The sequence below is a fragment of the Cottoperca gobio genome, chromosome 1 (assembly GCF_900634415.1).
Source record: "Cottoperca gobio chromosome 1, fCotGob3.1, whole genome shotgun sequence".
NCBI classification, from domain to species: domain Eukaryota; kingdom Metazoa; phylum Chordata; class Actinopteri; order Perciformes; family Bovichtidae; genus Cottoperca; species Cottoperca gobio.
Window position 1 is genome coordinate 16,064,835 of NC_041355.1, and position 26,012 is coordinate 16,090,846.

The 26,012-nt window shown below is 41.4% G+C and overlaps 1 protein-coding gene across 1 annotated transcript; it reads right to left on the minus strand.

The window, feature by feature from the left end:
- Positions 1-816: 816 nt before the first annotated feature.
- Positions 817-26,012, minus strand: smc3 (structural maintenance of chromosomes 3). The gene is made up of 29 exons (XM_029433035.1): positions 25,998-26,012; positions 25,247-25,322; positions 24,997-25,035; positions 24,826-24,893; positions 24,463-24,534; positions 23,550-23,629; positions 23,380-23,458; positions 22,978-23,095; positions 22,451-22,626; positions 22,055-22,135; positions 21,384-21,548; positions 19,258-19,379; positions 18,606-18,819; positions 17,353-17,456; positions 16,079-16,178; positions 15,009-15,169; positions 14,675-14,816; positions 14,227-14,377; positions 13,378-13,530; positions 11,405-11,556; positions 11,089-11,247; positions 9,694-9,801; positions 9,314-9,422; positions 8,311-8,558; positions 5,442-5,654; positions 4,434-4,625; positions 3,748-3,925; positions 2,556-2,662; positions 817-2,071 (listed from the first exon to the last, which is right to left on the minus strand). The coding sequence occupies exons 1-29, from the start codon at positions 26,010-26,012 to the stop codon at positions 2,000-2,002; spliced, it is 3,654 nt and encodes a 1,217-aa protein (XP_029288895.1). The 3' UTR covers positions 817-1,999.

Below are 26,012 nucleotides of genomic sequence, written 5' to 3' on the forward strand. Positions count from 1 at the left end.
GGGAGGATTTAGAAAAGGAAAAAAGTCATCTCCCTCCAACAGCAGGGGGGAATGTATTTCTGCTTTATGTAACAATATAAGTGGAGTACAAAAATCCAGTTGTGGGTACTTTCAAAAGTTAAAAACCTCTGACGTCAGGTAGCATGAGAGTCCTCGTGAACGCACCGGGCCGATGACAACGAATCCATCTCAGGAGGTAAGGTGATGTCACATTAGATTAATCACAGCCTCACATGTGTGACACACGGGATCCCCCTTGGCACTGTGATTCAACAGGATCATTGATATCAAGAACAAAATATAACGGAGGTGTAAGAACGGCCTGATGAGTGCCAGATTCTGACCTTGTGTCCACTGTGCCTCGACACTTAACCTAAAACTGCATGGAGTTTCTTTTCATAGATATTTCAGGGAAAAAAAAAAGGTATAGACAACATCCAATATATAAAAAACAGGTAACAGATTAGAAATTATTAAAAAAAAACAATCATGAAATGAGAACATATGTTGGTATTTCAAAGTTTTTGGTAAATATGTGAATTACTAACATTTGTGGATTCACTCAAACATTTTTAAGTGGTTTTCTAAAGATAATTGTAAATACAAGAACAAATAGGATCAATTCAGAGCAATTGCTGTGTATGTTTAAAAATATATTTTTCAAATAATTATGCTGTAAAATCCTCTTGAATAATGCATCATATATATTTTTATAGAAGTTTAAACTTACTGTATAAATACTTCTTCGAGCCTGTCAGGTATCAGTAGCACAGCACCCCCTAGTGGTCTTATTAAGTGGGACGTAACACAGTGTCATACAGTATATTTTTAAATCTTTTATTATTTTTGTAAGTTTTCTAGTTACATACAAATGAACCAAAACATTTAAAAAAGTAGATTTGAAACTAGGTGCAACATATGAGGAATTTAATCCCAAACAATATATCCAGTAAGGAAATAAAGTAATGATAAATTACAACTTGGCATTCCAGAAAAGCGCAACAACTGCTGAAGACATTTCAGGAATCGATCCATCACTGAATCACTTCTGCTTTTGAAATCTTGACGGGATATTTATGGGAGCCGTGTTGATTTCCACAATGGATATCTGATGTTTTGGAATTAAACCTTTCATACATTTAAATGACCTAAAAACAGGAAATTACACAATACAGTAACAAACATAAAAGGGAACCACAACCTTTAAACATTTGAAGCCATGTGGCTGGTTATGACCGATACAAGTTAGCATTGTTTCACGAGTATAAAGAGTATACATTACAGGATCCTCAGAGTGAAAACTCTTTTTCCAAGGGTGGCAACAAAAACAAAAATCCAGATCAGCCTGAGACCCTCCCATCTCCACTGAGCTTTAACAATCTTTATCCAAGTCGTATCAAAACAGTCTCAACTGTACACTAGGTGATTTGCTGTCTGAAAAGGTCCTGAAGGTTTGTTACCTTTCAGAGCGTCTCTGGTTCTTTGCATTTCAAATGTCAGATGACCAAAACTCAGCTCAAAACTACTACTATAAATCTTAACATAGTAACACAAAAGGTTGTTCTCTCTTCAGGACCTCTTTAGACTAAATGATTTGTTTCAGTGTAAAACAACTACACTTCTGTTCGTTGCCAGATCCCGTGTGGTTGATACACACAGAGGCACAGCAATGCAGGGAAATGTGACAAAACAAATGTCCCCTGCATGCAGATTTTCAACAAACCATATTTATTTGCAAATTTGTAGTTTTATCAGCCTGGAATGATGTCAACAGTCAACTGGGGTTTTCCGAGGGTCATCAAAACAGCATATCCAATTATATGTCAGCCTCTGGAGATGGTCTGAGAAGCGTTGTTGCATTGTTTATCTTTAACAGAGACAAAAAAAGGCTGGTGGATAGAGCGAGATATTTCTGTCCATGGGCCATGTTGTGGAAGGCTTCAAGCTACGCAGTGCACTGTAGAGGAGGAGGAGGAGGAGGATGAAGAGTTGAGGACTTTTAACCATGGGTGGTGTCATCCTCCACAAAGTCCTTGGCCTGCTCTGCTGTGATCACATCGATGTGACTCACCTAAACACACACACACGCACACACACACACAAAAGAGGAAATATGTTCTTTTCACTAAGGCAGCTCCGCAGTTAACCCACCTGACCTACAGGGGGCATTTGTGAATCAACACAAAACAGAAGACTGAAAGAAGAATCAGTATAAAGGAAACAGAAAGATTGTGGGTGTCGATCTGTTCACTGGCAACCTTTAATTTACAGGAAATATACTTTATTTGGTTTTCTTTTCTTTTGTAACGCACTTTGTATCATTATTAAGTAAATTGGTATTTAAATAAAGGTTATTATTATTATTATTATTATTATTATGCTGGTTTCTGTGATAACTAATCAGAACAGTTGAATATTATTTTACTTTTTTCCCCGTTGATAGATCGACTGAATTTATTTGATGATTAACTGCAGTCATTATATACGTTACGACCTCAGATAAGATTACAACTTGAATGACCATAGTGGACCATTTTGTTTATCCGCAGACTCACCTTGTTTCTGAACTTGACACCGTAGAACTTGTCAGCGGACTCGAGCAGCTCAGGCCTGAAGGTGGTGGTGATGAACTGGGCGTGGCCCGCCAGCTCCACGATCATGTCTGAAATGTCACGAAGAGAAGAGATGAAGACTTTCTTACATTCTTCTCACAAAGAAAAGGAATCCATGATTTTCTGTTACGATCATAACTGAAAACATTCATCCAAAACATCCACCACAATTATTTTGAACACACAGTAGTGCACGTGTCAAAGACACACAACCCTCGTGCTGACTGAGGAAGCATTTTGGGAAACTATTTATTATAATAATAATAATAATAATAATAATGATAATAATAATAATAATAATGATGGACATTTCGAACACTTCTATATTACACTGAACACGTTCCAAAAGTCGACAGATCACAATAGGCTTTGTGACATCTCTTATGCTATGAAATTAAAAATACTAAATAGCATAATAAAAATAAAACTTGTGCATTAGAAGGAGTTTTGATTGACACATCTTGGCGATGCCGTCTCGCATGTTTGATGCGTTTCCATTCCCATCACCCACAACAGTGAACTGTAATGTAACAGTGGGACAACACAGACACACAACTCTCTCTGTGTTGCCGCTGTAGTTGAGCGGGAACCCAAATTGTTCTCAAACAATGGATTTAAAGAGACGGCAGGCGGGTCCTTAAGCTCTCGCGTTCCATTCGTGCTCGCCACAGTGTGACTGACTCGCACGCCAATCAGCATGTTGAGCCAACGTCAGCCAATGTTGTTAACGGCTTACGGCTAAATGCTCGCAGGCAAATGTCGCCCTCGTGAACTTTGATTCTGCATCACGTGCATTAGGGCGATAATTCAATATAATTTGGTCTTTCAATGGAATCATATCGTGAATAAATCACATCGAGATATCCTGATACACAATTATGTATTATTATATATGTTCTAAATTGAGTCATAAAACTGAATTTCTCAGAAAAACCTGATGTGAAATATCTTGAATCATTTTAAGATTGTGGTTTTGTATTTACATCACCGCTCAGTTCAATGTGATAAGCAAATAGAGAAATATTTATTTATTTTCTCTGTATAATTCCAAAGCCTTACAGCCTCAGTAGAGATGAATGTATGAGATTGACTTAATTCCCTCTCTACATATACAGTATGTATAATAGCACTTTACCTGAGACAGCCTTCCTGTGCTGGGCGTCGAGGGCCTGGTCGATCTCATCAAACAGGTAGAAAGGAGCGGGGTCACACTTTTGGATGGCAAAAATCAGGGCCAGAGCCACCAGAGACTTCTGACCTCCAGACAGCTGCTGCATCTCTCTCATCTCACCCTGCTTCCCTGTGAACGACACCTACACAGGATGGGGCGGTTGGGTATTAGACGCGAGGCACAAACGCGCAGAGAGACTTGATATTTTCACTTAATGGTTTCAAACAATCATGGAGATGCAACTCCGAACAGCAAGAATCTTGTGAGTAATGAGCCATTACTCATCACCTGAGCAGCTTCACCTTGCTGCTGCTTTGTGCGGATGCATCAGGTGCATCGACGATACACATTCACATGTTTTTCATACAAAAACTCAAGGAAACGCTCCTACACTAGAGGTACACATGATATCTTTGTGATGCTCACTGTAGCTCAGTGGGAATTATATACACAGTGAATAATTTACGAAATGCTCCAGACATACATTACCACCGCCGTACAGTAAAAACAAAAACACACATTTACATATCGGAGATTTTAAAATCAGAATCAAAGATATTTGTCATTTTGACACCTTTGACATGTATCCACTGTTGAACAGGGGAAAGCATTCAACATGGATAAAGTGAGAACGAGAAAAAGACTCTCACCCTGATGCCGACTCCAGTGAACTGGTCCACTGAAGGAACGCTGCTCTGTGAGCCGGAGCCCCTCTCACCGTCTCCTCCGCCCTCACCCTCATCCTGAGACTGGCTGCCTTCAGCGTCACCCTTCTTCATCACCAACGTAGCTTTGCCACCCGGCACCAGCTTCTGGAAAACCTCGCTGAAGTTCTTCGACACCTGAGGGAAAGAAAACACGGCAAGAGGCGGAACAATGTGAATATTAGTCCCACTGAAGCAAAATATTATTAATTTCTAAAAGTGCAACAAGGAGATTAATTATTAAGTGAAACAATTGATCAGATTGTCCAAAGATATTAATATCTTTTTACAACAACAATACAATAATGCATATTTGCAGCATTGTATTAAAACTGCTATATGTTGTATTTCTATGCTGGTCGAGTGCCTTTGTGACAATTGAGCTTTTTTTTGTTTTTTTGATCTGCAAGCTATCAGCCTTTTCTTTAGAACACAAACGTAGCCGTTTCCGTCTGTAGAGTTTCTCTCTTGTACTAATGACTGAGGCTTTGTTCAAATGCCGACGTCTACAAATCCCTGTTCAAGTAGTGCCTGTATTACTGTTAACCAGTGCAGCACTTCAGAGTGTCTGCAGTCCCTGAAGGAGACCAAAGATCTGAAATGTTTTCTGCTGCAGTCGGATGACTATATGATGCCGACTGGCAAAACTGATTCTCTTTCACACTGGTATGATATTGCCCAATTTAACTCTAGGAGCCATATTTCATAAATGGATTAAGGATGGCATTGACTCTGTATGCCGAGAAGTCACTGTCGGACACAGCCAAGGGGATTAAAAAAACATGCATGTCGAAGAAATATTTAATAAAAAGTCCTTGACGGGCTGCATCCGTGGTCCTGCAAAACCAGGTTTGTCTTGTCTCGTTAAGCAACGAGCACCAAATACCTCCCATCTCTAGACAGACCTTTGCACGAGCTGCGTGATGTCAGTGGACTGAAGAGGGTCTGACGTACCTGTTTGAAGGTGAGCTGGATGGCCTCATATTTGCGCAGCTCCAGGACGTTCATGAGCTCCATGATGGATTTGTGGCCGCGGTCCAACTCGTCCTGACGCTTGATGAGCTTTTCCTTCTGCTCAGAGAAGTTGACAAACTGGTCCAGAGCTTTCTTGTTGACATGACTGTACTTCTTCAGCTCCGTGTTGCACTGCTCCAGTTTTCGGAACAACTGTTGGGAGAGGACAAAAGGAAAGATTGAATCATCAATGACTTCTGGGTAAATCAGCCTCGTCTGTAATGTGGCTTTAAAATATAATAATAAGAACAGTATTTAAAAAGTTGCTCTGCATAGTTTATTCTTTTTCCTGGTAAAACAGTTTTTAAAATAAAACATGAAAACCAAAGATCATCATTGTTATCATGTTTTAATATAGGAAACATGAGAGTTTGAAGATTAAAGATTCACATTTTAAGTTCTGAAATCAGGATTCCTTTTGGCCGTTACAACTGCACTGCCGGAAGAAATATAGATTTTTACCCAAACCAAATATGAAAGCAGAATAATGCCAACAAACTTGTGCATCATCATTTCGACAGACACAAGTTTTTCAAAGTTACAAAGTGAGCTGCATCATGCTCGTGTTGCTTTGCATTGAAACCGCTTGTTGACTTAAACGGTGACATGAATTCAGATGGGTCATTCATTGCTGCATTTAAAAGTACGTTGCCAGATTGTATTCATATCTGAAGATGACATGACCTGATTAAGAGCCAGCTTAGCCTGGATCAAAAGGGACATGCACTCTACAAACTCTCAAACTATAAACGTATCCATCTGAATCACTAATGACTGAAGGAGCACGAGCAAGTGCCATTATAACTTGGCCCCCTCGTCCACTTCTGCAATCAATGGCACCATCTTGCCCACAAGGAGAGTCTTGTGAAGAGCGATTAACTATGTGGAGTGTTTGTGAGAAAGTGTGAGGCTATTTTCAGCATTGTCAAGGAGGAGAGATGAGATCACACACACACACACACACACACACACACACACACACACACACACACACACACACACACACACACACACACACACACACACACACACACACACACACACACACACACACACACACACACACACACACACACACACACACACACACACACACACACACACCTGGCTGAAAGCAAATTCAGACTGCACCAACTAGTGTGAGTCACTGGAGAGTGGGTGGGATGTGACGGCCTCAGCTCTTATTCCTGAGGAGCGCTGCGTTCATGTGTGTGTGTGTGTGTATTGTGCACTTGATCCAGGTAGTAAGATTGGATGCACAGAAAAAGTGACCTTCAGTAAGATCTTCATAGTCAAGTCTTCAGTGTTGATGTCAAACACTTTCTAAACGTCTGGCAATCATTTTCTTTCATAGCGCCATAAAAGGGGTCAAAGCTGCACTTTAAAAAAACTATGTAACAAAACCTCACAGCGTCCGTGCGTTACCGTCGCTTCACTGTAGCTCAACAGGGAAAGACTGTTCAGGTAAACACCAAGTGGGAAATCTGTTTTAAAAAGACTAAGGTGCAATATTTACACTAAGGTGCAATATTTACACTTACCGTAATTTTCGGACTATAAGCCGCACCTGACTATAAGCCGCAGACGCTAAATTGACTAATTTGTACATATATAAGCCGCACTGGGCTATAAGCCGCAGACGCTAAATTGACTGATGTGTATGTAGCCGGTCTGTAGCTGACACCACGATCGACTGCGTTGTGTTGTGTAGAACCAGGAAATAACGATGGAGAACTTCTGCCTGTTCAATCAGCATTTATTGTCTCTGACCGTTGGTGTTTTCCTTAATTTGTCCATAAATTACCGTTGAAACAGAAGAAACACAATGAAAGTCATCATCATACGGTAACTCCACAGTCGGGGTTTTTGGACATGCACCCCTCTCTTCAGCGTATCCTTCTTTCCGTCTCCCGAAAAAGTGGCGCGAACCCCCAGAAAGTGCCGGTTTCAGGAGTATCAACATAAAAGCATATTTAACAAAATAAGACTCCTCGAAAAAAAATTTCCACAATGAGGGTGTCTCACACACTGCCTCGCTCTCGTAATGTCCGTCTGTCTCTCGTACCACTCGCTACTTTTGCGCGCTCTTTCCCTGCATCCGGTGGACTGTAACCTGTAAAATCCATAGATTTAGGAATTCCCCTAGTGGCCGTTAGCTGTAAAAATCCATAGATAAGCCGCACCGTTATATAAGCCGCAGGGTCGCAAAATGGGGAAAAAGTCGCGGCTTATAGTCCGGAAATTACGGTACTTTGTTGCATTTAAATTGTGAAATGTTTTTCTATTTTATTGTTGATCCAGTTTTAATTTCATGCGGTTTTACAACTTTAAATGTTATTATGTCTTTTCTGTCGTTTTCACGATCTACACTCGTTAGGTCTTATTTTCTGCTCGTCAGTCATCGGTGCAGAACCTTGATTTGCTCGAACCTGCATGAAAGGTGCTAAACAAAGTTTCATTCATTGGAACTCAAGATATCCACTGAGACATCTGAGGCTGAAGCCTCATTAACTTCAGATAGACTTCTGTACAAGCATTTATTTTTGTACAGAAGTAGGACTGAATTTCATTGCTTACATTGAAAGTGCATTAGGAAGGGTTCTGTTAATGGAGAGTATAAACAGAAGGAAACTAATTCTGTTGCGATGTATATATGGAAACCTGTTATTGTATTAAGACAGACTGCACTCTTTTAATGTCAATTAAAAGACAATAGCCACTGGAATATTAAGACATTAAACTATAACAAGCATGTATCATCATCAAGCACTCAGAGTGTGTGTGTGTGTGTGTGTGTGTGTGTGTATACCTGTTTGAGGGTGAGGGTCTGGTACTTCTCAAAGGCCTCCTGAGGCAGCGAGCCGAGCTCTCTGATCTTCTTCATGCAGTCCTCTTTCTTCTTCAGCAGCATGCCCTGCCTGTTGGTCATCTTCTCCAGCTCCTTGGTGTCGTGATTGATGGCATCATTCTGCTCCTTCTCGATGTTCTTCCAGCGCTCCATGCTCTTTATGTGGTCCTTGATCTCCCCCTCCGTCTTGTCAACCAGAGTATCCAGATCTGGGAATGTCATTGGAGGAGGCGGTGAGGGCGGTGCAATAGAAGTGATGGGTTATATTACAAATGAGACATTAGTTCAGAAGCATAGATGTTAAGTCCCCGGCTCAGATAGTGATAAATACTCGTTTTCAAAGTTACTGAAATGTTACTTTTTAAAAGCAGACTGCAAAAAAAAGAAGAAAAGAATACGGTCATGCTGTGACTATGTCTTTAATTAGTTAGCGATAATGATTTAATATGAATCCATGCAAATTAATTCTATTTCAGGACAAATCCTTTCCATCAGCTCATCTGAGTCACCGCACCACTAGAACACTCAGCCAGGCCGTCTCTGGAACAACATATACACATTATGAGTCTGTCACATCACACCTGCTGGCGGTACCAACCCATTGAAGAGAGTTTCTGAATTTAAATTCCCCTATGACAGAAAAAGTTGGGCTCAATAGAGAATAAATCAATGGCAATAAGCACCTTTGTTTTGTTGCTCGCTTGAAAAGACTCCCAACGATAAGGCTCTCAAACAGTGATGAGTACCAGACAATAAGGCTGCTGAAATATATTATAAACAATCCAAAAACCCTGATACCTCTCGCTCTCTCAGTGCATTTTAACATTTCTTTCTGGCCTTTATTAAAGTATTACATGTGTGTGTATGTGAATGAGTAGAAATTGTGTTTCATTTAAGGGTCCTGAGGGGAAAGTGTGTGTGTTTTAGCGGTTCACCCTCTCGCTACAACTGGCTGTCTGCATACCTTCTGACCGCGACAAAGTCTCTTTGACACGTTTGTTGATGCCCTCCAGCTCAGAGGTTGTGGCTGTGAGCACGGTGCCTCCCTCAGTTTCTCGCAGCTCATTCAGCTCCTGTGTCAATGCAAATTTGGCCACATCAAGAACAGAGTCAGCCAAATTCAAACACCTCTCTTCTGACTCGTATGAATGAAAGCGTTAAATCCACGACTCTTCATTTGCAACACCTACAATTACATTAATTGAATCAGCTAATCGTTGCAAACCAAAACCTTTAGCTTGTTGGTTATGCACACAGGTATGTATACATTACTTTAAGAACACCACAAAACTGAAGTTATACATGAATCTTTCATTACGGAGGGAGTTTAAAGAGACAGTGTACCTGCTCCACTTGGTCAAGGCGCTTCCGTAAGTTCTCGTTGAGATACGTCTCCACTCTGGTCATTATGCCCTCCAGCTTAATCCTCTCATTCAACAACTGTCTGTTGTCCTGTGGGTGGACAGAGGATAGACACACAAAACACAAGCGGTTACTCTTTGCCGGGAGCAGACAAACACGACGTCAGTGCATTCTCAGCAACTCGATAACTAAATGCTCTTTAGGTTTTCCTTTGCTCTGTGTATCAGATGGAAGAAATCTTCCGCATCATTATATGCAGAAGATTTCTTCCATCAGAGTGCTGGAGATGTGAGTAATGTGAGCAATAACATATCTAAAAGATCATGTTGAATATCATCCTTTGGCGTCATATCCACATAAAACTGTTGCTAAAAGTTATGTGCAAACAAGAACTACAGATAATAACCAGAGAGGTTAATATGTGCAACATCTGTAGTTCGCTGTGACCAACACAATACGTTCATGCAGTTAGTACACAAACACATCTGCATTCACTTAAGTTTAGGCAAATGCGATATTAACAATAACTCTTAAAGCGTTATTTTGCAAGCAACATAATTTGACGACCACCAACACTGCAGAATCAAACATGAAAGGCTCCATGTTGCGGGGGCGGAGTTGTTGCGCAACAAAAGCAGGAATGGCTGCGAGTTCATTGAGGTGAGAGCTGAGAGCAGCTGGCGGTGGAAGAGAAAGAGGGGGTAACGCTGGATCACAGGAACAACCCACACACAGATGCTGCCTGCTTCTCTCACCTCACTCAGGTCATTTGAATACACTGGCAGGAGGCGGAGGGAAGGGAAACTGATAAACAACTGAATGTAGGTAACGGGCGTATTCTCTGTACGAGCGCTACATCTCATCTTAATAGAGCTGCTCTGAAAGGTTTCTGAGCCAAATGATCCTTCAAGTCCGTGTCCCACATTATGGCTGAATTTAAATAAAACATTGTAGTTTATTGTCGCTCACTGTATTTGAGATGTCGTATAATTCTAACATCAAAATACCAAAATCTGAACATAGTTGGAAATGAACAAAACGTAAATGTGTTGCTAAATCCGTCAATAACATTGACGACATGTGGACTTTGTACAATTTGAAAACAAACAGACGAGTAGCACTACTCCTTAAAACGAAGGTGTCAAAAATGTAAATCAGACGATAAGTATTATTACTATTATAATAATGATTCACACGAGGAGTCTTTCTTTAAAAAATAAATAATAACCAGACCACTTCGCAACAAAAACATTTTCTTTTTGTTTCTCAATCCAAGACAAAACCAGGGACAGAAATCCCTGCGACTGTCAATCATTTCAAAGATCCCGTGTACAACAGACACGTCGTCATAGGTGTTTGTATGATCTTCCTGCTGACCTGCTGGAGTTGACGGATCTCATCGTTAAGGTCATCGACGCGCCTCTGGTCCTCCAGGCTGAGCTGAGAGAGCAGATCTGTACCGAGCTCGGCCTTCAGCGACTCCCTGGTGGACTCCATGGCGTGGAGGCTGGCCTCCAGACTTTGCAGACTGCGTTGCTGAAGAGGAAGAAAGAGTCAGAATTCAGTGGAAAGCACAGATAGACGTGTGCTGTGAACATGATGCAAAACCGTGACGATTTATTATTTCCGTCAGGTCTTAACGAGCTTGTATGCAAGTTTAAATGATATTAGGATAACTTCAGTATATGATCACCTTGGGCATGAACGTCTTCTCTGACTGCTGCCTCTTCTCCTTCAGCATCTTCATCTCCGACAGAATACTGTCTCTGGACGCCTTGAACTTCCTCTGTTGTGTCTCGATCTGCTGCATTTGGTTCATCAGTTGGTCGATCTCATTGTTGATGCGTGGAGGCAGCGATTAAGGAAGTATAACCCAATGTTCACTTCGCTAAAAAATTCAAAGTTGAGCCGACTAGTCAGACTATCGTTTCATGATTCTCGTAGTTTTCCCAACTTGATGTGACCCAATGTCTTCAAGCTACAGCTGCCCACACCACCTCTGTTGCACTGCTAAGTAGCGCAAGTCAAGTAAATTGTATTTATATATCCCAAGATCACAAATCAGCCTCATGGGACTTTACAATCTGCACAACATACCACACCCTCCATCTATTAGACCCTCGGGTCAGATAAGGAAATCTTCTTCCTTTAACCTTTAACCTTTAACGGGGAAAGAAAATGGAAGAAACCTCAGACATACAATAGATGTTGTGTGTACAGTATGTAGTGTGTGTGTAGTGCAACTCAGAGTGCTTCAGTAACTCGATTTGCCTTCCAAGGGAAGACCGTGTGATCGTTGATGTCAAGGCAGAGGATAAAGGAGGGCTGCGCATCACATCATTAATCTAATTTAACAGACAGTTCATTGATCGTCCAGGACTAGAACATGGGCCTGTCAGGGTTTAACAGGACTCAATAAACACTGAAGCCAATCGATCTTCTGATTTAAAAAGAGCTACTGAAAGTCAGAGGACGCTGGTGCCCAGAGCAGATGAAAGAAATAGATGGTTGAAGGCCATCTGATATTATTCTTGAATAGGAACAGCTGACGCAAGGTCACTAACCACCCTAATTGATCCTTTCTCTGACTCACCGCTGCAGGAGGCCAGCGCCTCAGTCATCCTTTACTCTGCCTACTCACACACGTACGTAATCACCAGGTGCACACAAGAACATGCATACGCAGTACTGTCTGCGAGTGAGAAGCTACATGTAATCACACAGGTGTGCAAACACACACATAATCGCACCTGGGCGGAGGTTACCATATCCATAAACATAGTGTACATGCAGACCTAAATCCTCTCTGATCCGCCTGTTTTGCTTTTTATCGGCTGCCCAGAAGTGAGTAATGGCTTTGGCCGATATGACCTAACCTACACTAATCCCTCGTGACCTGCTTAGACCGTCTCATTGCACCAGCCTCCTGCTCGCTGAAGTAGCTACATAACCCAGATGGATTTAATCCACATTTAAACTACCGGCTCACACTGTAACTCAGTGAAGGTTGAACTCACCGGTGTTAGAACTTCTTTCAAAAGAGCTCATAGACCGGGGGGGGGGGGGGGGGGGAGAGGCTCTTTATCACCAGTGGATGACGTCAGCTTTTTAAAAGACAGATATTTTTATATATATATATCGATTTGACTTGGTAAATTGACTGCTCAAGATATGATGTTTCCTCAAAGGACAAGTGCAGAATCCCAACATCACAAGTGCCTACGGTTTATCACACTTGCTGTTTTATTTCAGTGTATGACACCAGAACGCTAAAGCTGGCCTCGTACTGCATACAATTAAATGCAAATACACCCTTTTATGTAAATGTTAAAAATGACTCGTTTAACATTCTCACACAGAAAAACCCTTTCCTGGAACAGTAATATTTCTGAATCACTTTTTAAATAACATAACAAGATTTCAAATCAGTTTAGTTCAATTAAAGCTGAATAATTCCTTCCCTCTTAAGTCGTGTTCTCTACTACTTCATAGGACTCAATCATAATCAATTCATCTCAATGGGGTGGGGGCCCTCTTAAGCCAAAGAAGACAAATCTAACATGTGTTCCGACTTCCCAACTGGAGAGGAGAGCACGTGGAAGCCAAATGTTCCTGTGGGCATCAATGATGTAACGTTATCTTGATGAGATATAATTGAAAGGATATGTTCAATGTTCCTGCGCAGGTTCTCGTTGAGCTTGGCCTCCAGCTCACCCAGCTCCTCCTCAGCCTTCCTCATGTCTTTCTGCAGCTCCAGGCGAGACTTTCTGGTATCGTAGTAGCCTCCTGTCAGAGCTCCACGGTGGCTCACCTGGTCACCTACAGCGTCACAACGTGCATGTCAGAGATAAAAGGCTTCTACAGTACTGGAACTACAACGACATATAGCCACTAAACTTAAACACAACGCACAAGGTTCAGTGTTACAAACGAGAGTCAAAGATCCTGATTTAGTGTACCGTCAGAAGTAGGGGTGTAAGAAAATATTCATACACTTCGGTATCGATTCTAAAAACAAATACTATCCAATTGTTATTAATAGTTCACGTGCAAAGATTTGACTGAGGTTCGTTTAGTTTGTATTTAAACCCCGACCGCTAGACAGCAGTGTTAGGGTAAACTCTCTTCAGCCATGTGACTTCCACTGCAACAAAACAACTAAAGATGAGGCAGAAGTGACGTAAAGGCGTTGTGTTCTTTACAACATGACCGTTTCCTTGAAAATTAGATTTAGAAATATTGCAATATATTGAATCGTAACCCCTGTGCATGACGCATATCATAGCGCCAGATGTTTGCCCATACACAGCCCTTGTCAGAAACAGAGCCAAACCTCTTAACACAGTTGAACTGGAAATACGATTCAGGGAGGATAGTTCAAATAATGCCACAACTCACACTCGTTCCACATCCTGCATTTCTGTTTCTGTTTGTTAAACAGTTCATTGCAGACTTTTGGGATGAAACTATGTTCCTTTATGTTCTGATGGTGCTGTGCATCGCAGGTCAACTTACCCTCCAGAGTTATACAGTCCATAGTGAACGCTCTGGCCAGCTGGGTGGAAACTTCCATGCTGCGACAGATCAGGGTCTTCCCAAACACGTGCTTGAAGGCCTTGTCAAAGGGGTTGCTGTAGCGCAGCTTGCTGATCATGGGAATAGCGTCCTTATGGGGCAGAAACACGTTGGTAAGAACACAGTGACAAATACGGCACACCTCACCAGCAACAAAGAACCGTCTGTCACCGAATGGGAAGTTGAAATTTGTGAAATCGAGGGAGCTCATTGTGGCTTCATGTGCCAAACGGGGATGTAGAGTAAGTGCATGGTTGTTACGCCTCAAGGTAGCAACGTTTACCACACATGAATATAGTTTATTTTAATGGTTTAGTTATACCCATTTACTGTCAGGGTCCAGATTTACCGCCTACTGTAGCAAGTGTAACTTATATATGTTCCTTACGTTGGTCTCTGGGTAGGCGGTGTCCCTGACGTCCAGCTTGGTAAGAGGCAGGAATGTGACTTCTCCGGGCAGGTTCATCTTGTTGAACTCCACTAGTATTTTGGTGCTGACCTCGTCAGTCTCCACAATGTGATAGAACAGTCTGGAAAACATGAGAGCAGGTAGGCAGGAAAAATGCAATTACAAGTCAAGGCTGCGTCATCGTAAACAACCAGCAGATATCTGTGACAGCATTCAGTGTACAAAATCTATACGTCTCTTCTTATAATGAGTAGACCTTGTTTGGTAGTGACGTTTGCATTGAAAGCAACACAAGGAGAGAGCCGACCCTCACCTGGTACCAGCAGTCACCTCCACACAGGTGTAAAAGGCGGGCTCACACTCAAAGTTATTCATGACGATGCCATGGTAACCATTGATGACATGCTGGTTGATGCCCTTTCGACGGAAATGCTCAAGGACTTTATTGATGCTGTCAATGCCGTTCAGAATAGCCTGGAAGACAACAAGAGAAAGAAAAGGAGTAATGACTCCGAAATTGATCTGAAAAATCAATCATTCTAACATATACACTTAAATCACAGACGCAGCCATGATCTCTTCTCTAAAGTAGAACGTTGTTACCGAGGGACTTCTTAACAGATGAAACACTGAACAATGTGTCAAACTTAAGTTGCATGCTGGAGAAAATCACAATGAAAATTGTGTTTCAAATATACTGTAACTCAAAAACCCGAAAGAGAACTGACTTTTAAATAAATAGAAAAAGGTGAGAAAGGACAGATAGAGTCCGTTCTGTTCTGGACACGGGATGAGTCAGCAGGGACGGATGAAAGGAAAATAAACGCAGGACATTTGTCCATGAAGCTACTAACAGCCTGCTTTCATCTCAGCAGACATTATTCAGAAGTGATATTTGATTGATGTGCCTGCCCAGAAGAAACGACTGGCAGTTACTAGATGAGGCAGCGAGGAGTGAGTCATATGTAAATGTATCCAGCTATGACAAGGTGCCAGTAGCGAGGCAGATGACAAAGTGAGTGTTTTGCCGTATTCAGGTGGGCTCATGTGGGGAGAGAGAGAGAGAGAGAGAGAGAGAGAGAGAGAGAGAGAGAGAGAGAGAGAGAGAGAGAGAGAGAGAGAGAGAGAGAGACTTTTTCACTTGGAGTTTGATTTAGATGTACTTGTCCATTTGTTATCTCACAGTATTCCAGCAAGTAAGTGCATGTGTGAAGGTTTAAAAGATGTGCGGCGTGGCAGGTCAAACTCTGGCGTACAAGTGGGGTGTGTGTGTGTGTGTGTGTTATATTATGCTGTGTCTCTCTCACACACAGAATCATTAGGTATCCTGTAGTTACGTTAAGCAAGTCCATGATTACGCAGACGTGTACGGTAACACTGTACCTTGCCGGTGGCCGCTCGAAGGAGCTGCTGTTTCTTCTCCAGGTCCTCTCGTTTGGCTGCCAGGGCCTGCTGCTCCGCGTTCTCCTCACGCCACAGGTAGCTGGACAGACACAGACAGACACACACTGTTACACTTATGTCACCAGAAAGACCAAAACCTGAATGCAGCGATGATACCCAGAGAAGAACAAAGGCAGTCAGGGATAAAAACACCCCAAACACGAGGACACTGTAATAAAATAAAGAAATCTTTTTCATGTAAATACCTCGTACAAGAAATAAAAGCTCAGGTTGACGTTATATTTGAGAGGATTTCCTACTCTTAATGAGGAAAACAGTAACTTTAACAACACGACTCCTTGTCCATATCTGTATTGTGATTCATTTTATGCATGATTGCAATATTAGGTGAATTTAAAGTGAAACATAAAGTGCCTAATTCTTGTTAAATAATCGAATTTAAATAATTTAAACAATACAACTGCCAAAACAGTCTCCCTCTTGTTTCCATTAGGATAATTGTATTTTCTTTGTCATTTGTTCATGTTTTTGATCTTACACTATAATAGCTTGCAGCTGTGGAGTCTGCATGTTATCAAAGCTGTCATTACGCTGCCTTCTCGCCTGCTACACCTAAACAATAGAGCGCAGTGAGTTGGTGGATTCAATATCAGGCAAACGCAAATATATTCATGTAATCTGCTTCATTTAGTGCTGAGAACCTATTATTTAATATACTGGAATTTAAATTAAACACAGCCTCTTTTAAAAAAACACACATTTCCTTGAGCGTGTCGTCTCAATTAGTAGTAGTATTTGAATGGAAATGCAGTTTGTCGTGTTTTAAGAAGCAGGGAAGCAGCTGTCTGGACTAGTTTCTCACTCCTAACCCACAACACAATTCATCTACCCTGGAGGACCTTTTAAAAGCAAAAAGGTGTCTGGCAGCAGAGGCCCGAGGCATCATCCTCTCTGCTATATAAATACACCTCATTGTTTATCTGCACAGTGAAGGCCCGGTGACATTCACAGCAGACAATACTCTGCTATGTAACTAAAGGTTGGCAAGCAGAAGCGGCATATTGGTTTAAAGGAAGGGTGAATAATTCAAACTCTCAGCTTAATGCAAGATGCAGGCATGACTCATGAAAAGATTAATTTAAAATCAAGTGATGCAAAACAAAAGAATCAAGAGCGCCAGACATGGCTGAACTACTTTAAATTAAGTGGTGAGGTCAAAGAGAAGGCTAGAGGGGGAAAAACAAGGTTCTTACTTTCTTTCGCTCTGCAGCTCATCTTTCCTGTTCTTAACTTCATAATACTTTTTGTCCAGTTCCTCAACGCGGGTCTTGACCTCATTTAGATCTTGATCGAGTTTCTAAAAAGAGACATGTTGAAAAGGTTGGTGAGACATACACAGCTGTCAGGGGGTTAGATTAAAACTGCAGACATTACAGGACAAATACATCATACAGTAGCATTTCAAAGTTCCTGTATAATAAACTACGTGTTTACAGTTCCAGGGGAAGAAATGTGAATAACAGCAGCATGATGTCATTTCAAACTACAATTACCGCCTCACGGTTGTAAGCCTCCGCAAGTCAGTCAACTTCACTTCAGGACAATTAGACATTTCTGTGAAATTGTCATAATTAGCTAATTAATTCTTGCATTATGGCCAAAAACTTGTTTCGTGAGGTCACAGTGACCTTTGACCACCAATGGGAGGTGTAGAAGCCGTTTTGCGTTATTGTTGGCATTTATTGTTATTTGGTTTAAGCCCTGCAATATTATTTTGGACACTTGGTGGCTGTGATTAAATGCACTGGGCTGTCAGTATATAAGTGTGCACAGGTGACAGGACAGGGGTGATTGGACACAGGTAGAGGGAGCATACAGTTCTCACCAGTGACAGTGATCAACCAACAACCGAACCAGCTACTCAACCGGAACAGTGACAGACTACAACAGTGACAGTGATAGACCCAAACAACCATCCATAACTACAACCGGAAGCTCCATCTGCGTAAGACCCCATACACCTACCTGTGTAGATGGCATAATAATTGGAACATTGGAAATTTGCCATTACAGGAGGGTTGTGGTTTGAACCCGGCCCATCGACATGTCGAAGCCACTGAACTATTGTATTATCACTCCTGATGAGCATGTGGCTCCTTGTATGGTAGCCTCTGCTGCTGTATGAGTGTGTGAATGGATGCTGACTTGTTTTGTAAAAGCGCTTTGGAGTGGTCGCCAAGACTAGAAAAGCGCTTAATAAAAAGCAGTCCATTTACCGTCTTCAGTCCAACTGAACGTTTGTGCCAAATTTGAACGATTTCCCTCCAAGCGTTCTTAAGATATTGGACGAAAGTGTCAGCTAAATGAACTGTAATGTAATATTGCGGGCGGGCGGACAGACAGGCAATCTGAAAACATAATGACTTCATCCACAGCTGTCGTGGAGGCATAACAAGAACTGAATAGGTTATCACTATGTAATTATCTTCAAACAAAGAGTACATACATTGTACTGCTCCAGGTTCTTCTCCTTGTTGGTCTCTGTGTCCTCCAGGTCTTTGTGGATGGCTGCGATCTGCCTCTTCTTATCATTGATGGCCTGGTCCAGAGACTTCAACTCCTTCTTGATCCACTTGTCCCTCTCCTCCTTGGAGGTGAACTGGCTGCCACGGCCCTGCTTGGCATACAGGTCTGTTCTCTCCTGTGTAGCCTGGGCCAGTCTGGAGGAAGACGTGAACACAGAGGGAGTTCATTTTATTTATTTATTTTTTACTAAATCACAAGTTCACATGGGAGCCATTTTCTTTCTACAACAGACAGTTATACATTTACAATTACTCATTGCTCTACCCATGTTCCACTTTGTTCTGATCATTTACAGCCATGTAATAAAGTGTCTGCTGAATATAATTGACACGTTAGCAGCAGAGTTTTGAAAGAATGTACAGGTGCGACTGATTTGGGTCCTTCAAAGAAATATTAGGAAAAAACTGTTTTGTCAGGATTCCAAATGTTTGTAGCATACCTGCATCAAACTACAGAGGAGGAGAATCCACAGAAATCTCATGTGCATCCACCTCTTGCTATTTAAATCTATTCAAAAATGTGATGACTGACATATCGAGTTATACCTGGCCATGAGACTGAGTCAGCCCTACCTGGAAATGCCTCGCTCCTCTTTTTCCTTCACCATGTTGAATTTGGGTTCAGTCTCCTGCAGCTCTTTTTGCTTCTCCTCGATTTTCTCCAGCAGCTTCTGACGCTCCTTCAGTAGGCGTTTCTGGAAGAGCAAGAACGGGCGATTTTACAACAAATCTTTAAAAAGTAGAACTTAGAGGTGAGGAGGGTAAAAACAGAGATATGTGTGGGAAACTGGATTATCTGTTGTGAAAGAAAGATTATGAAAGGATGATTTTAAAAGTACCCATATTAATTTTCATATTGCATCTATGGTTCTGTAGAGCAGTGGTTTTCAACCTTTCTGTGGCCAAGGCACAGCAAAGACCAAGTCAAAATCTCAAGGCACACCTGTGTTCATATCTGGGAAAAATACCCAGTGTTTCTCAAACAGGTTTTGTGTGACGGAGGGGTGGGGGGGAACGCTCTGTAGGTGTGTGCAGGAGGAGAGAATGTGACTGCTCAAGGCAGGAAGAAAACAAAAAACTTGAATTTCAGGGCGTGCGGAGTACCGTTGAGCTCCGGTGCGAGTGCTGTCAGAGAAAATTGATAAAAACAAAAAAAGTTGGATATGTTCCCACGGCACACCTGACGATCTCTCACAGCACACTAGTGTTGAAGTGGTTGAAAATCACTGCTGTAGAGTACATTTGCTCCTGCCAACGTATCCAACAACAACATGTACAAATGTGAGTTTATGCAGTTTGTGTGCTTCACATAATGCTAAAACAAAATGAACGGAAACGGTTCAACAAATATCTTATGTTGCTCAGATACAATATTCATATCGGGTTAGTACGGCTTCAGAGTCCAGGGCAAACTGGGGAAATGTGTGTACCCAATAAGTACATTTTATTTTTATTTTGTATAATTAATTTACTTTATAATTAAAATAATATATATCTATATCTCCATCTATATAAATAAAATAATGAATGACCATTAAACTACAACCTACTTTGGACACATGCAACATTCAGGTTGTGAATTCAGGAAATATGCGGCAAATGCAGAGAAAGGGGACGCAATAACAACATTAGAAATCGTTACGTAGAGGAAACGCATTCTGGAATATCACCAAGTTTTAAAAATCCTTCTTCAAATCTTTCTCCTCCACCTTCATTAGGAATCTTGGCTTTCACGTGGATCTCAGCAGACCTGCAGTGACTCATGCTTTTGACAGTGTGGGTGGTAATGGTGGGTTGTCATCCCCCATGTATGAAAACCTCTACTTTCCCCCCTTGTGTCATCGCCAGCTGAAATCAGAACCATCAGCAGCTAGTGACGCAGTCCTGCTTCCCTTGCTTTTCATTTTGCTCCAGTAACTTTTGGCTGATGCGCTGCCAGTCGTAGCCAGGTGGGCTTAATCCAGCCAACAGCCAGCATGCTGCCAAGGACCCATCATGGGTCACACAGACTGAGCCAATAAAGCCGTTATGTATGATTATCGTCTTCATACTCGCACGTGCACACAAACACTGAACACATGGCCATATGGACAGTGATTCATGCCAGCTCTATACACACAACCTCATGTCAGGAATGATGTATAGTGGAGCTGATGGCAAAGAGTCTGACGCACAGGCTGGTGCTTCCTCTGTTTTGGTTCAAAATGTTTCCCACTACAACGATCTTTTGAAAGATTCATCCCTAAAACTGTCACGTCTATACATTAGGCCAAACTTCTTTTTGATTAGTTGATGAAATTAAATAAATTACCAGTAAATTCATCAATGACAATTTTGTAAATAAATAATTAATAAAAAAGGAAACTTAAACATCTGCTGATTAACAGTCACGGAGGACTTTCTTGCCAGTCTCAGAATTTTCTTTGTTACTATTCATCAGAGTAAATGCAATAAAAAATAATAATTTGGGATCTGGTTATCCCACATCTCTTTTTTATTTTTTATTTTAAAGACATAATTGATCAACCTACAGAATGAGGACAGTGCGCCTCTTTCCATCTAGTAACAAGGGTTTGCAGAATGGTAGAAAAGAGAAAGAGACCGCCATCCTCTACATACGATGATGGTAGAGAGGGTGGGGGAGTGTTGCTGGTGCAGCATCACGTGTGCAGAGTGACGCAGATGGGAGGCTTCCATACCCTCTGTTCGCTGTTGCCTGCCAGCTCGTCCTGCAGGTCTTTGGTCTTAAGCTCAAGCTTGGTCCTCTGCTTGATCTGTTCCTGGCGTTCAGCCGATAGCTGCTCTCTCTCCTCCTTCATGGCAGAGATCTTGGACTTCAGGTCTCGCACAACACGCTCCGTCTCCTACAGAAAAAATAAAAAAAGGCTGTGAGGTTCAATTCAAAGGAGTGTAAACACAACTTATTTCCTCTTCAGTGATTAATCGACGATCCAGTTATAAGGCCACAAACGGTCAGGAGAGTTGGGATACATTAGTCCTATAGAAATGTTACGTTCAATTAATTATATATGCATTTGTTTGGTGGCAGGTCGTCTTGCCTACAATAGGACATACAAACATAGACCATGACAGGTCATTTAAATCTTGCTGAAATCTGTCACAGTGGGAGATAGTCAAAGCAATCTCGTTTTTTCTCACAATTCTGGATTTAAAATAAATAAAATCACTATTCAACTATTTGATTCAAACACTGGACGTCTGAAATTTGACCATGTGATTTTGAATAACTCACTACATACTGCGACTACTTTTTTAGAGATAATGCTGTGATGATATTTACAATGGTTTTGTTTCCACCCATCCTTAATCCCAGATATCAACGCTTCTTCTGCCAAGTGGAATTCTTTACCTCTACTTTGTCTCGGGCATCTTGCTGAGCATCACGCAGCTGTCTGGATTTGTCTCCACAGGTCTCTCTCTTGCTGGACAGCTGGAAAGAAAATGACCACACAAAAAGTCTTGGCACTGAAGCTGCACACAACAGAGGAGGAAACTCATATTTTGGTGCACAGGTCACAGCGACTGCTCGACTCTTGCATTGATTTGTATTTAAACAAGGATCAGTCATTTCTCTAACCGGTAACCTTCAAATAGCTCTCTACCTGCCGTCAAAAAGGCTGATAGATAAACAAGTCATAGCCAAACTATGAGTAATATTCTGTATTACTTTGTTTAAATGCAATATCCTGAATGATGGGCAGTGATAATTTCCCCCCATGGCACCAAACAGACTTCAGATTGTCACCTCATCCAGTTTGGCGCGGGTTTCATTCAGCTCCTGGTTGTAGATGGTGTACTCCAGAGCTCTTCTCATCTTGTCCCACTTCTGGTACTGAGCCAGCTCCTCCTTCTCATCCTCCAGAGTGTGCAGACGCTCCTCAATGTACTTCAACAGCTCATTGATCTTCTCTCGCTTCCCCTCTAAAATACACATCAGGTTGTTTCATTAAACATGTAAACCACTACTAACGGCGCACTTAAGTTTTCTGGGACTGGAGTTTTTCCGATAGTTTTAAATCATCGATAGTCATGAAGAATGATGTGGCGCCGGTTGGGATGTCACAAGAACGGATACTCCGGTGCCAAGTCGATGGCAAAATTCGGTTTATGGTATTCAGTGTGGTATAATCGTGGAATTTCACTGGTATTGGTATTATATACCGAGTAGCAGGAATTGTAAAAGCATAATAATAATAATAATAATAATAATAATAATAATAATAATAATAATCAATGGCAGTCTATGAGACAATGATGTTAAGAAGATTTTACCTGTCTCCTTCATGAGAGAGATACTCTCCTCTTTGCGCTCATCATACACCCGTGTCCCTGCCACCTCTCTCAGCAGCTTCAGACGTTGGGAGTCGGGGGCTGTGGCCATTTGGTTGATCTGCATGAAACATTGAATTAACATGTGGGATGGAACACCCTGCTGTTTACTGTGAAACAGAAAAGTTATACACTTTATATACATCTTTAGCAGATTTCTATTTTTAACACTAACCCTTGAATCAGCTGATATCGTACATGCTTTGATTTTAACATGACAGGCAAAGAGATGCAGTCAAGTACAGTTGGCACAGCCCTGCTTAAATACGGCAATGCATTACACAACACTGAAAAATAAACTTTTGTCTTAAACAAGTGCGAGGTTGGCAGCCACTCCTTTCTCACCTTTCCCTGCTTGACGATGTAATAGGGGTTACTGCGGGAGAAGCCGGCACTCTCCAGAAGATTCATGACGTCATTCTTACTGCAATCACATTCAAACAAGTGATGATATGGATTCATAGAGTTGTTATTTCCTGTGATTAAACAGACAGTCCATCCCCTGCAATACTTACGTCACCATCTTCTTGTCTAAGAAGTACTGGTCCTTCTTTGCGCCAATGACACGGCGAAGGGAGACTTCCTCTTTGTCGATCTGGAGCGAGAGAAAATGATCAGAGGTCAAAAGGAGAAACACACAGCAGATAGGCTGGTGATGTCACAGTATTACCAGGCTGCAATCTTTGGATTTATAGAGTACTGCAAACATGCGGCTTTCATCATCAGAATAATAAGCACTGTGTGCATTGGAGGCAGCGTGACCACAACCACTGGTCATAGCAGTCGTCAGCAATTTAGGGACACAGTTCAACATAAACTGAACATCATAACACATAATACAGTGATAATGTACCACTTCCACTGGGAGCCTGGACGAAGGGATGTTGAGGAAAGTTATTTCAAAAAGGTGTGACGCCAATATCTGGTACTTTTGCCACATATTTTGATGGTTATTTTATATTTTATTTTATAATACATTTTATATTTAGTCTTCGTACAAACATAGGTGTAAAATGGGTTGAGTTCTTAAAAGCATTTTTATTTTGTGGCTAATTTGGTAGTTAAGTGTCACATTTTTGTTATGGTTAACTTGGCTGCAAAAGAAATGCCAATTCAACTATCAGTGTTTCATTTATTTTTACTTACATATAAGTTTGGTAAAAGCAAAGTTTGTTTGTTTGTTTATGTTTATGTTTATATATAAAATAAATAGAAATTGTACATACAATGGTATGCATTCAAGCTCACATTGACCATTATACGGGCTCCAACAATTAAACAACCAAGTATTTATCACATACCAGTAGAAGACGGGGTATTCTTTGAGAGGCTTACTGAAAGGTTTCAAGTGTATCAGGTTGGAAATAATAAATCGGTGTGCCTCAGATCACGGTAATAGGATCAATATAAAATGTTAGCCATTCCTACCGGTAGTCTGTTGTCAGAGTTGTCAAAGATAATCTCCACAAAAGCCGAAATGACACGGGGACCAGTTCCCTCCTATAGTGACAGGGGAGGAAAAACAGAATGATTAAATGTTTATCAATAGCCTTGTGTGTTAAAATATGTTTCCCCATTGTGTTTCAATCTCCGACAAAACTTCAGATTTGAACAGAAATGCAACTAATCCTATTAAAAGTGTTGCAATCCAGCAGTTATTAGGAAGTTACACAAGCTTTTGACAGTGTAAGTATGTCTAACAAGCTATTTCTACACAACTATTGGGTCACACAGCCATTTAAAAAACAGTGGCTGGGATCTGTAGAGTATCTGACATTTGCCTGAACTTACGTGGAGCAGGGCCAGACGCTGCTCAGGTCGCAGGTGGCTGAACTCATCACTGAGCACAAACTGGATGGCTAAGAAAGCAGAGCGAAGCCACAGTTTCAGACATCAAAAATAACTTCACAGAAGGAAACATGTTTGACTGCTGTATGGTAAAAATAAATGAGGCAGACATACCATAGAAGAAGTTACTTTTTCCTGACCCATTTCTTCCCACTGTAACAGACAAAATAAACAAAATAAATGGAGGACATATTGACATGTGTACATTGCCACCCACATGAAAGTCTTTAGCACAACAATTTTGGTCTGGCAAATAATGTAGGTGTCATTCATTCAGAGTACAACTCTTTACACCCACATTCATACTAATGAAAAATACGGTATACTACAATAACATAAACAGTTGAGGCGTGCACATACTCACCGATGACATTGTGTTTTGGACTGAAAGGGTCTACCACAGTCTGGTCCCTGTAACTTCGGAACCCCTGGATGATGACCTGCACGAGAACCCAGAGACCACAGTCAACATAACACCCTCTAGTTTAGGATCACATTAACCACATACTAGACAAAGTTACGTAAAAAGGGACTTGTGTAGCAAACCAGGAACTATATCTCAATGCAGCATTACTATCTCGTACCTCCGATATAAGTTACCCTCAACATGTATAAACTATGTGCTCAGCGGAGCATCCAATGCATCGTAAGCGGGGCACGATTTCCAACAGGGCCTTGACTGTCGGCTACTATACGAGACAGATTTCATTCAGGACGTTAACGGGTTAACAAGCTTGCTAAAGAAATAAACCATGCAGTAAACCACCACAATACTATCAAAGCTCATGTTTATATATGATGAAATCGACTCCAATATGGTATCGTGCAACAACAATAGAAAAGGGACAAATCCGCTAACCCACCGGCTAGCCATGTAGCGTTAGCTTAGCATCCTGGGAAGAGGGGACGGGCAACTCACTCAACTCAAGATTAACCCAGATAGCCATAGCTTGCATTATCAATCTAGCTATCTATTTTATAACAGTGTTTGGTGTAATTTAGCAAAGCTATGCAGTCTAATTAACGTTAAATTAACGAGCAAAAACTCGTTAGCCCAAATAACGTAAGGCCAGTGAAAGTCAGCAACACGCACACGTCTGGTGTCGTTAGCTTACCTGTTTGATGTACAT